The 13,477-nt window shown below is 36.0% G+C and overlaps 1 protein-coding gene across 1 annotated transcript; it reads left to right on the top strand.

Annotated features, from left to right (window-relative positions):
* Window positions 1–8,385: 8,385 nt before the first annotated feature.
* LOC584456 (echinoidin) lies at window positions 8,386–12,286 on the top strand. Its single transcript, XM_011679057.1, has 2 exons — window positions 8,386–8,649; window positions 11,167–12,286. Exons 1-2 carry the CDS (start codon window positions 8,386–8,388, stop codon window positions 11,395–11,397), a joined length of 495 nt encoding a protein of 164 aa, XP_011677359.1. The 3' UTR covers window positions 11,398–12,286.
* The last annotated feature ends 1,191 nt before the right edge of the window (window positions 12,287–13,477 follow it).

Below are 13,477 nucleotides of genomic sequence, written 5' to 3'. Positions count from 1 at the left end.
CGTGTATTTCTTACAATCACCATTCCACTATACTCTCGTGCTAGTCCAGAATCCGATCATTTTTGTATTATCTCCACTACCGTGATTGTTCCCTACTTGTTGCAAGCCGCGAAGATGCCGCGAAGCAGCATGTGTACGTACGGGATAATAGAGGGATACAAGTGAAAATAAGAACCGTCCAGATTTAGATTGTAGAGAGCCATTCAACAGAGTTGTTGTTGTTATAAAAGCTATCGAACTTACAGACGTAATTTGAAAATAATACGGAAGTGAATAACGACAATTCGTCCTTGTTTTCACGAAGTGACGGTAGTGAGGAAAATCGTAACGCAAAGTGAATGCAATTTTTTTTCACTACCGTCACTTCGTGAAAACAGCGACGAATTAATAACAAATTATTTATGGCAATCATATGGAATATTTGTATTAAAAGAATATATATGTTTATATCCGTTGTTTGCTTTCACTAACGTTAACAGACATCCAAACAACAAGTTCAGCACTGGGTATTTAGGTTTTAGAAATGCCATAGTGTGCAAATTGATAACAAAAGTGAGATTTTTTTCCCATTTAGGCTTTCACAGGGATTTACCTTATTTATTCGTATTTACAGTTTTGTTTTGTGGTATTTTTGTTAATACCAAAGACAACTCCATACTAGTATATATTTCAAACCTTTTGAACACACATGCACTACTAATTATAAAGGTTCAATGTTCAGGGTATCTAACGGATAAATTACACGTAATGTGAATGATGCAATTGCACTTTGCCCATTATGTCAGCCCTTATGATTAAAAAGAAATATAATAAAGACGACAATATGAAATATATGATAAATTTGACCAATCGTCGAGCAAGATTGTTAGTATGTGGAATATAATAAGCAAATAATTACCGTTGGTGAAGGTGATGGGACAAACTATCACTTCCAAGGTGATCTGGGCGTAGCTATCTTTCCAAAGCGAAGCTGAGGAAAGATAGCGTATACATTCAGATCACTGAGGAAGTGATAGTTTGCCATCGACTGAAATCAAAAGATGATTATTTGCTTCTTTATTAACATCGGAAACATTTCACTTCTTATTTTAGAGCAACAAGTCATCAATTAACAGCTAGCAAACTTTGTACGAAATGGTGGTGTAACCGTAAGTAGTTCGCGCGTGACCAAAGCTCGCGTACTAACACTAAAACTAGAGGAGAGCAATACGCAACGTATACAATTAAAGTGCGTTGCACTGTGTACATAGTAGCTCTATCTTCAGTGAAAGTGCTTTGCTCTTTGAAGAAAGTACTACTTTCTACACAGTGCAACGAACTTTTCTTCACCCATCAATGATGGGCGAACTATCTTTCATCACGTGATTTACTTTTGACCAATCGTAGAACAAGATTGTTAGTATGTGGAATATAATGTCAAATACATATCCACACAATAGTAAAACAGAAACTCAGAAAATCAGAAACAGCATCTATTGAGCTACAAGAATTTATCATTTCTAATCCCCGGTCCCAATCTCCCATTTTAACCAATGGTTTGTCTTCATCTAAACTTATATTTATCATCTACTTCACACAGATCGTTACTGAGTATCAACAATATACATTGAGGATTGGTCCAATAGTAAAATATATACATTTAAAGGTAGCAGCTACTTAAACAAAATCAATCTAAGCCAATATCAAAAGACTTGCGCATCAAACTTTTGAAATGTGCGAACATGAAAATGACGTATTACTTAATCACAACATTATTATTTCATTGGATATACAATACTCTGAAATGGCTTTAACACGAGTTGATTTGTCAAAAATAGTTACGATCGTCTTCCAAGTGACTCGGAAATCCGGAATGATCTCCATTTTATTCGTGCATTTATTTATTTTTTGTTTTAATTTATTTCAGTCACTCAGTATTCTGGAACTGTATTACCATTCGTTGGCGATTCGTATATAAACTTCAGATTAATATGTACAATTACCATTTTCTTCATGATTTTATTCATGGCTTAACACACATATACAAAAAAGGCTGACGTCATATCTTCCACTTCATAATTATACTTTAGAGATTAAAGGCTTTTAATCGTGTATTTACTCACCTAGTAAAATATTGTTCAGGTCATTATCACAATTTAAACTCACACCCGCTCCATTTGTGTGACTATATATTAGAGCTTAGATAAACTATGATATTAATATTGGCCCAATGTTGATACACCTTTCAGAACGACAAAAGTTCTCACGCTTTATATTTTTATTATTAATTTCAGAATTTTCCCCTAAAAATCTCAATTCCTCAGACCAGCATCCAAATTGTAATGATAGTAATAAGTTTTTATGTGGATGCTCTATTATAGAGTAATTAGTTTTTCAATTACGTCATGACAAATGTAAATTTGTTTAAATTATTTAGATAAAATTCGATGTTTATGAACATTATTCAGAAAAAAATTATAAATCCTTCAAAGTTCAAGAATTTGTGAGATGTCACGTACTATGATACAAATCATACAACCTGGGCAAAGGCATGGAAAGTCAATTTTTGGAGAATAGAAAGGGATATTAATGGGATAAAAATATATAGAGCAATTTATAAAAGCATTCACGTCACAAACTGATAACCAAATTGTCAATTTTTTCTAGAGATTTTCTAAGTTCTATAGTATTCATAGTTTAACATGAAATCATAACTTCAATATAAGTTATCCGATTTCACTTTTGTTTTGGCTCTGTTTCTTTTGTTTTTCTGCATCAATATATTTTTGATGTAGACTTAGCCTTTAAACTAGAGTCCTACAGCAAAAAGGTCATCCCAAAATTAACCATTCTTTGACCAAAAGAATGTTATCATTTCCTTGTGCGACATCTCCTCTTATATAACTTAAATTTGTGTCCTCAAGTGACTTTTTCGTTAAGGAAAAAGTCCGCCCTAATATTAATTTGGTTAGAATAAAGTAAGAAAATGAGAGAAACATATAAGTGAAATATTGAGCAATATCCTATTTAAAAAATGAAAAAAGATATGACTGTTTTGAAGTTGTCATCACTGAAAGTCAAGTTTACAACACTTTTACATATATTTTGATCTTCTCTTAAATTTGCTCCATGCAGAACGTCTTCATAAACATTCATTTTATTAATTATTAATTGTTTCATCCAGGGTTGTAAATATACATGAATTTAGGATAAATCTGTGAATTTATATTTTGATTAAAGGACTAAAGGAAAAAATACGAATAAAAAAACACAATTATTACATGGGCAAACAGAATGGGAGCTAGAAAGATTCGTCACAGAGACGCCAAGTTGTGTTCGATTGATTGTACCTCAACAAAATAATTACTTTCTAATTTTGTGTTTCGTTTGCTTTTGCTCAAATTTTCACTGACCAGTTTATCTTTTTTTTTTGTCCGTCTTCTATTAAAACCAACTTAATATCAGGGTGGACTACACCTTTAACGGGACTCGGTTACATTGTCCAGATGAAAGAAAATGGTACACAAGTAGTGACTTCAATGCTTGATGTGCAATTAAAGATAGTCTTAAAGTCTAAGTGGAAACGGACCATTATTAATTATAACAAATAGTGAAAACTGATCTGATCGAATCCTTAATTCTCCCAACTATATTATTATAATTTAATCAAACTTAAGGTAATTGTTTATCGTATTTTCCTATTGACATTACTGTTTACTAGGTTAATGATATACGTTTATTTTGCAAACGAGTATTATTTGTGTAACTGTTCTGTATAAATGTTATAAACGATGTAAATACTTTGTGATGCCGGCCAGTCTGTATAACTCGTACCAATAACCTTCCAACTCCTATATCTACATTTGCTCCTACAGTTGAGCACTGTCAGAAATTGCAGTTTCACTAAACTTTCTTATATATATATATATATATATAAAATATCTTTTCCCGTAACATGACAGTAATTTTAATAGTTTCATACTTTTAATTAAATGTAATGTAAATTGTTATTGTATAATTGCTTTAAATAGGGGCACGCTACAAGAGTCCTATCTCGCACCCCGGGGCAACGTGTTTGACACGGCCGGTTGTAGAAACTACTCCGAAGATCAAGATTTAATCTTGATCTAAGGAGACACGAACGAACGAACTTTTGGGATTCGAGGCCTTTTTTATCGTGTATTTACTCACGTTTTAATAGGTAAATATTTTTCAGGTCATTGTCACAGTTTAAACTCAAACCCCGCTACAATAACTGTATGAATATTGATTACAGCTTCGATAAATGTGATAGTAATATTGGCCTAGTGGTGATACACCTGCAAGGACGACAACAATTCTCATGAATCCATTACGCTTATCTCATCAAACTCGTTCACATGTCAATTTCCAAGATTCATATTCGAGAAAAAGCCGATATTTTCATCCGCGCGTCAAAGGATATTGGTATAAGGAGAACGAACTTCCTAGACTTTTGAAATAAGAGAGAGAGAGAGAGAGAGGGAAAGAGAGGGAAAAAGAAAGAGTGGGTGGATGGTCCTACCTTTAAAATCTAGGGTACTTTGCGGGCTTTAAGGAAATACAGTATCAGTGTTGTTTTTTTCTTCAATTGTAAAATAACATAAAAAGATATTATACATATTAATGATATAATATATTTATACAAATAATTTCATGGCAGTTAAGTCTTCTATCAGCAATTCCTCAAACCTGTGAAATGTTGAAATTATATAGCTCAGCAACATAATCATTGGCTAGCACCCAGTAAAGAAAGAACACGTGCTCGACCTTGTGTATACAAAAACAAAACGGAAACGGTCTTAAAACTAGCGGAATTGTAGGTGTATGTATCTTATCAGAACTTTATTTATTAATGTAAATTTTGTCATAGTGTTCTTGTAGGTCGACCATTTTTATTTATTTATTTATTTATTTTTTATTTTGTTGTTGGTAGGGGAGGGGGGTGCATATGCTTAGGAAGATTTTCAGAATTGGGGGGGGGGGGGGCTCCATCATTTTTTGTTTACCCGCCGTTTGAAGATTTTTGTCTTCCCCCGACTGCCCCCCCCCCCCCGTTGTCACCATTTCAGACAGTCCAAAATTGTTAAGCCTTCCTTTTTCTTGTCTCCTTGCTCTACCCTCATTTTTAGACTACCACTGGGGTGGGGGAGGGGGTAGGGTGATGAACTGGAAACACAGTATTGTTTGCCTTTGGGTCTAAATTATATACCCAATGGGCAATACCATCATGTGAGCGTATAACGCGTGCTGATTTTTTTTTTCTTCAAAAAAGTGACCTGAAATCATTGCATTATAAACCCTTATTTTTAATAAATCCCCTGAAATAATCATTTTAACATGGGTTTAATAGATTAAACAAATATGGCGTCGGAGGTTCTAGGACGCTACTCACGTTCGGAATTACATTATGCAGTTAGACCATGCGAGCGCAAAGCGCGAGCCAAATTTGTCGATATAATGACTTGATAATGTAAAGTGGGTAGGCAAAGGGCGTGGTTCTAAACTTACAGAGACACTTCGATGAAGACACCCTTACTCTATGATTGCCTGTGTTGAACTGCCCTGGGCTTTACAACTTTAAACCTCAGGGATTTATTTTGCATATATAGGTATTTACATGTTCATTTATATAATAAAAGGAAATAATGAATATTCAAATATCATAGGTAGCAAATAAAGGATGACAAACAGAGGAATGAAAACAAACAGATAGGACAATAGTAGGAGACCAGCCTGTGGATACCGTGACCAATTTCTGGGAACAAAGGTTTGAAAGTGTGTTTTTGTTCCCTGATGAATACCGAACCATTTTGACTTGGGCTGGAGTTCTGGTCATCCAATTAGATTTCGAAATAAACATTTTCAAAGCATTGTGAAATTAGATTAGGTGTACATAAACAAGATTTAGGGATTATTAATAGAAGGCGGAAAAATATGAGAGAAACTGGTCAGACAAAGTTTGAGCAAAAGCCAATTGAAAGACAAAAGGAATAAATTGGTTAAGGGGCTTTCAATCAAACACAACTTAGCAACTTTGTGACGTATCTTATGAGCTCTCCTCTTATTTGCCGATGTAATGCAAGACTTTAAACATTTTCTATTAAAAAAAGCTCAAGCATACATTCCCCCTAGTATATTTGTTTCAAATGTGTATTAAACAACCCTGTATGAAATAAATCTATTCAGTCATCAATAACTAAGAAAATGAAAGTTTTATGAGATGTTCTGCACGTTCTGCATATTAGTGAAATAATATGGACCCAGATTTGTATTGACATCAGGTAAAACATTTCTCGTGGGATGTTATTATCGTGTTCCTGACAGCCGAGTAGAAGATTCCGCCTTCTATTAAAACGAACTTAATACGAACTTTAAGAGCGAAGCGTGCAGCTAGATCAAAGTCTTCTAAATCATGCATCAGCATAAAAAACTGAGTCACATGTTCTCGCGTATGGGATTCTAGGCCTTTTATCGTGTATTTACTCACTATATTAAATATTGTTCAGGTAATTATCACAGTTTAAACTCAACCCCCGCTGCAATTGTATCAATTTTGATTAGATTTGAGATAAAAGTGATAGTGATATTGGCGCAATGTTGATACACCTGAAAAACAGACAAAAGTTCTCATGAATTTAACATTATAATCTCGTTAAACTCGTCTTCATGCCATACTCATTTCAAGATTCATTCTAGACAAGCTGATATTTTCAACCGCTCGTCAAAGGATTTAGGTGTAAGTAGAACAAAATTCCTACACTTTTGAAATGAGAGAGAGAGGAGGGTAATGGTCGGAATTTTTACATCTTGGTTATTTTGCAAGCTTCTAAGGAAATACAGTTCCTCTTTTGTTATTGTGATAAAATATATATATTCTATCACAATAAAAAAATAGACATTTTACTAAAATTCGACTATTTATAATATAATAAATTTAAACAAATACTTCCACAGCAGTTTGGTTTCCTATCAACATTCTTCAAACCTTTAAAATATTTAAATAATATAGCTTAGCCACAGAATCATCATAGATTTGATGGATTGTTGATAATATACCCAGTTGTTGTATTAGTACTTGTATATATTGTATTATTACATAATTTATACACTATTCCACTTTCAACATTGAAAATGCTCTCAAATGGCAATCTTTAATTACCGCTAAGAATTACCGCCAACACGGTAGCAATGTCGGTAGACTTGTGCGTCACCTATATTGAAATGTGCGAACATGACAATCAATGACGTACATGATCGGAACATGATTTGTCCATAGGATATAAATTATACATGATATTATTGAAACATAGAAAAAGAAGTTACCATCGTGTTCCTGTTACAAAATTATTTTGTTTTAAATAGTCTTGCCTCTAAAGTTAGAAATAATATCTTTACCTGTTTAATGATGTGATTGTGAGAATATGATTCTCCTTGATATATACAATTTAAATGTTAGGCTTTCTGAAAGTAATTTCAATACTTGCACCCAGTAAAGTAAGAACACGTGAGTAAGGTAAGATCACGTGATCGATCTTGTGTATACAAATAAGTCAGAAAAATGTCTTAGAACCTGCGGAATTGTATGAGTATGTATCAACACACAGCTTTGTTAATTAATATAAATGGTGTCGTTCAGGTAAGTAGGCCTAGGTAGAGGTTTTGGGGGAGGGAGGAGAGGTGCTATCAATGACATTATTTGCCGTTTTAAGGCAAAGATCGGTAAAAACTCAATTACAAGTACCCCTACGTTTTTAGTAAATCAAATGAAAATCAATAATCTGTATTGTAGACAAAGAAAATAGCCCCATTTTCAAATAACTGTTGAAGATTAGCATTTTTCCCCCCTCATAGTAACATACAATGCAGTTTTGATGAAAACCAGGCTTTCGAGTTTTAAAGATATAATATTTAAATTTCGAAAAATAAACATAATTGCCACTGCCTGATGACTTCAGAATTTAACACGTTTTTTACGATACAATGACAAATAATGTAGATATCTCTTGTTGTAGCAGCCTTGTTTTATTTTGATGATTATGGACCTACTTGGTATCAGACCATTGATATATTAAAACAAAATGCAAAATGGCAATTGGACCAAATGGCAGAAATGTCGACCCCTCTCTCTCTCTCTCTCTGCTTGTTTTTCCCTCTCTTTGCTGGTCCCCCTTTTTTTCCTTTATTTTCCCCTTCCTCTGACTATCTTTCATTAAAAACAGACAATCCAAACAAAAAATATTGCTCTACGCACTTCGAAAAAAATTAATGCTAACACATTTATTTAAAGTCATTTAAAAAGGTGTGTCTGTAAACTTTCAATAAAACATATATATTTCTCCCTCCCACTTTCTCTTCCTCTTCGTATCTCCAGTACAGGCTTGCAACATGACTTTCAACGTGACCATCAGCCTGTTCCTCATTGCCGCCATCGCATGCCTCACCGAAGGATGCTGTCCGGACATGTTCGTGGGAGTCGGTGACCGCTGCTACCACTACAGCTCCTACAAGAGAACATGGAGCGGTGCGGATAGTGCATGCAGAGGGCTTGGGGCGCATCTAGTGAGCTTCCACAACTCGGGGGAGAGTGCAGAGGTCTATGACCTTTGGAAGAGTTATACCGATGTGGCTTACACCGATGATAAAGACAGGGTGAGCAGACGAGTATTCGTAGCTGTATGGGGGAGGGTGAATTGAGTGGCCATATATAATTTCGAATACAAAAAATAAATAAAAAGAGAGAGCATATTGCTCCGTTTAGTCTCATTTCACAACGCCCCCTATCGTTAGAGTAAGCAGCCTAACATGTTAGCCTATGGAATTTTACCCCCCCCCCCAAATCGTTTAAAATTCCTTTTTTTTTCAAACGAAAAGCATATCCACCCCGACGTACGTTATCACTAGCTCTTTCATTGGAACCCTCATGTCCCATTGACTTTTGAAAGTTCACCCACCGTAATTTGATCAAAATAGGTTGCAAGCTCGCTATTGCCTATAATACACATGTGAAACAAGTCGAACTTTGGACTCAGTTTGCCAAGCGATTTTAAGATTATAGGTCAAGCACACGTAGGATAAGAAGCATGAATTATCAAGGAACCATTCTGCTTTGTTCATTATGTCTATTTCATCCAACCCCCACCGTAGTTTTTCCATTTAGTAAAAGCAAACATTTTGCGGAGGTAAGCAAAAACATGAATATTCATGAACGGTCAGACAATACAGCCTTTTAGTACGTAACGTATAGTGAAATGGAATGGGCGATGATCCGTCCAGGAGGTAGAGGTCAGTGGTTTGTGCTGGCAATGTTCCAGCTAGCGAAAATGAGACAACCGGAGCAATATGAGAGAGTTAGGCACCAATTAGAGGATACATCCAATGTAGTTCAGCTGTGTTTGACTTGATTGTAATTGTTCATTCCTTATAATGTTTGTTATTGTTTTATTTGTATGTTTTTAATCTGGTTGCAATATGCAAATCGCAAAAACACAAAATTAATTAATAGGTTTTTGAAGAAGATAGTATCTATATCGTTTCAAATGTATACAAAATATATGATATGATTACACTATCTCTTAAAAAGAGGTAAGACAAATATTAGATAGCTTAGACAGATAGCGAGATGTGGTTGGTCTAGAGCTCGTCACGTGATATCAATTGCGAGGGTCGTAATTGTTATATTTTCCTGGTCGGTCACTTTCCAGTGTTATATTAACCAGCCGGTGAAATCAATATTTTTAATTAATGCATGTCGCCCTCTCGAGGTTTTTATGTCACTAATGACACATTTTTTTCTCCCCCCAACATTTTTTTGTTGATTATTTTTATAATTTTGAAAGATATGATTTGTTCCCGAATGATCTCGACGTATCTTTGTCCTCACAATTGTTATATTTTCCTGGTCGGTCACTTTCCAGTGTTATATTAACCAGCCGGTGAAATCAATATTTTTAATTAATGCATGTCGCCCTCTCGAGGTTTTTATGTCACTAATGACACATTTTTTTCTCCCCCCAACATTTTTTTTTTGATTATTTTTATAATTTTGAAAGATATGATTTGTTCCCGAATGATCTCGACGTATCTTTGTCCTCACAATTGTTTTGTAAAATGTTGTTTGTCCCCCCAAAAAATGTGAACACATTTCGGGCAACAAAAAATGATCCCCCAAATTTTTTCAAACCAAGGCTATCCGATAAAACACAAATAACACAACTGGGCGTTGTGGCGTGCGCTTGTAATCCAGCTAACAATGAAAGCTACAAACTGATTCAGCCAAAGACGCAGGTTCGAAACTGAGTCACGTCTTTCGGATGGTGACGCTAAAAGTCGGTCCCCAGACGTAAACAATCATCTCTAATTGGTACACGTCTGTAAAACCAAATTACACACACACTTACACACCATTCCAACTTTATAGGAAACAGAATAAAATTATTTTCATCATCTCGAATGAAAAGCAAGAAAAATGGCGTTGACGATAATTGTTTTCTTAATAATTATATTAAAGTTAATACAAAGTTTTGGTATTGGGTCATGAATTTGGTTCAAATGAATATATTGGAAGTTTATGCTATCCTACAATATTCAGTGATCGTTGTCGTGGTTGAAATCTAGTTTAAAGTTATGAAATTGTAAATGATAAACTCTATATGTTGTATAGCTCCCCATCAAGTTCAAGATATTACTTAAGCTGTAAAACAATGTTTCTTGACTAGTATCGACCGATTAGCTATTCCCGTTTGGAAATTATATATTAAAACCACATATTCTGAGATTTTCATGGTCGCGGCTGCCATTGTACGGCCGTATGCGCTATTTGAAATTTATCAAAATTTACCGGGAACACCGGTAAATTTGTATATTTAATTTTTCTCGATAGCAGAAGTGTTTTAGGGGCTTAATTTTCTAGTGCTTTTAAAACATCCCTTAACATAATGAAATTTGATATGGTTGAATGAGGCATGCAGTAAGCCCACTAAAGATTTAAGGTATAGAATAGCCGACAATAAGGAATCACTTTCTTTTCTTTTTCGATCTTGGAGATTTGACTGGAACTGATGTTGAGATGTTGTTTCTTTAATAAACAAAAATTAAATATTACTATACTTTTGTTAATGGCTACTTAATTTGCATATAATCATTCCGTTTCTTCCCTCGCGTATGCAGGCCTATTGGATTGGTTTTAATGACAGGAGCTACGAAGGCTCATTTAGGTGGAGTGATGGGACTAGTGTGACCTACACTCATTGGCAGAGCGGCGCACCTAACGACAACAGGGGAGAAGATTGTGTGTCTCCCCGTAACTCTGGTAGCAGTGACATTACCAGGGAGGAGTGGAATGACTACGACTGCAACGAAGAGAAATCCTACTTCTGCTACGTACCTCTCACCTTCTAAATCACTGCATGGCAAAGGTTCCCCATAGGTCAAATCAACCGTATCGCAAGAATTAGCTTCAACACACTAGCCAACTTGGACGTATAAATATAATTGCAATAAGTACAATAAAAACAAAAGAAATAAACAAAGAAAAATAAATAAATACGGATGTTAAATAAAGACCAAACCGCCCCCACTCAGTTGATGCCAATATCCCTCAAATTCTGATTAATGTGATATTGATTTAGATGGTATTGTACTCTTTTAAAGACAATTGCACAACATTGTTATTGTAATTAGAAATTCCATTATTAGAACCTTCTATGTTGTGCGAAAACTAGAAAATGCCAAAATAACCATCCGCCAACGGTCACTTTGGGCTATAAAAGTAGTTCACTGTCTGGACTGTTCTCTATTCGTACGTCTTAGCGACCTATCCGCGCCCGCTCATACGCTAGCTATAAAAGGGACTTTTAGATTTGCAAGTCGACATAGTAGACTGCTACATGTGACTTCATTTTAAGGCACTGACAGTGCTTTACAAGAACGTCATATTGCATTAAAAGGACGTCACACGTAGCTAACACAGTTCCTTTAAAGGAAGTCACACGTAGTAGTCACAGTCCCTTTAAAGGAAGTCACACGTAGCAGTCCCTAATACTAAAAAGTCACGCATGAATACAGACCCTTAGAGCTAGTGAGGAACGGTAAATTCCGTTGTGAGAGAGCGCGCGAACGCACTCAAAGATAAAATATTTCAAACCAAGAACTTCTTGTTCAAACGAACATAATCTGTTCCATGTATTAAGTAGTGTTTTTGCATATATTGTAATTAAGTTTGTCCTGAATGATTACGCAGAAGCACAGAATGAACTAATTTATCGATAAATGACCGCTGAGAACATAATGAAGTCTACACAAACTTTATTTATTTATATAGGTCTATATTATGTTTATATGGATCTCGTTTCCCCTGAGGATGTCGATGTTCTGTGCGATAGAGAGAAAGGAGAGAAAGGGAGAAAGAGAAGGGACTGAAGGAGAGATAGTGAAGTAGGGGAGAGGGGGAGAGCAAGAGAGAGGAAGAGTAAGACAGAGAGCGAGAGAAAAGGAAAGATGGGAATGATTAAAGGAGCGAAAGAGTGAAAGGGAGAGAGAGAGAGAGAGAGAGAGAGAGGGGGAAGGTAAGAGAGAAAGAAGGGAGTGAGTGAGAAAAAAAACGAGAGAGAAAGAGAGGGAGAGAGAGAAAGAGCAAGAAAGAGAAAGAGAGGGGAGAGCGAGAGAGAGAGAGAGAGAAAGCGGGAAAGTGGGAGGGAGAGAGATTTCTTATAGCAAATTTGCTCCTAGCCATTTAGATGCCATGATTCCAAAATCTTATACAAGTTATTGAAACTTGCTATTGATAACAACTTTTATGACATAAGGCCCCGTTTTCCTTTAATGTTGCTTTACATTTCCATAACCCATCTCGTCCTTATTTTCTCTTTTCCATGTACCCTTCTCTTTTTACCATTTCATGAATTGCAGCAAAGCTAATGGCCGCAAATTTAGCGTACCCGCATCCAAAGAATAGAACAGTATCCCATGGTTCTAGGACACCTAGCCCCTCAATATCCACCCCGGAAGTCTATCCCCGGACACCTACCCCTACGGCAACCGTCCTCTAGGACAACTACTCCCGAACAACTATCATAGGGGTTGGTTGTCTGGGAGTAGCTGTCCAGGAGGTTGTTGTCCTATGGGATAGTTATTCGGGGTAGTTGTCCTGGGGGTAGTCGTCCTAGAGGGTGGTTGCCATCCCCGGATAACCACCCCAGACAAGTACCCCCCTAGGACAACTACCCCCTTGGACAACTACCCCTTAGGGCAACCATTCTCTAGGAGGATTACCCCCAGGACAACTACCCCATAGGACAACTCACCCCCAGACAAGTAAACATATCAAAATCCCATTGGATGAACTCGCACGGTTTTGGACTATTTTGGTCATTTCGATTGGTAGCTTGTGTTTTGCTGAACTACACGGGTTAAGCGGAGGGCCGAAGTTAGATAAGATTGGTTTGCCTGCCACTTCCACACAAACTAAGCCCACCTTGTT

The sequence above is a fragment of the Strongylocentrotus purpuratus genome, unplaced genomic scaffold (genome assembly GCF_000002235.5).
Source record: "Strongylocentrotus purpuratus isolate Spur 01 unplaced genomic scaffold, Spur_5.0 spur5_scaffold_20, whole genome shotgun sequence".
Lineage (NCBI taxonomy): Eukaryota > Metazoa > Echinodermata > Echinoidea > Camarodonta > Strongylocentrotidae > Strongylocentrotus > Strongylocentrotus purpuratus.
This window is presented reverse-complemented; position numbering and strand designations above follow the sequence as displayed.

Coding starts and splice junctions, on each gene's coding strand:
- LOC584456 (XM_011679057.1), top strand. CDS start 8,386: ATGACTTTCAACGTGACCATCAGCCTGTTCCTCATTGCCGCCATCGCA. Junction 8,650..11,166: donor ACACCGATGATAAAGACAGG/GTGAGCAGACGA, acceptor TCGCGTATGCAG/GCCTATTGGATTGGTTTTAA.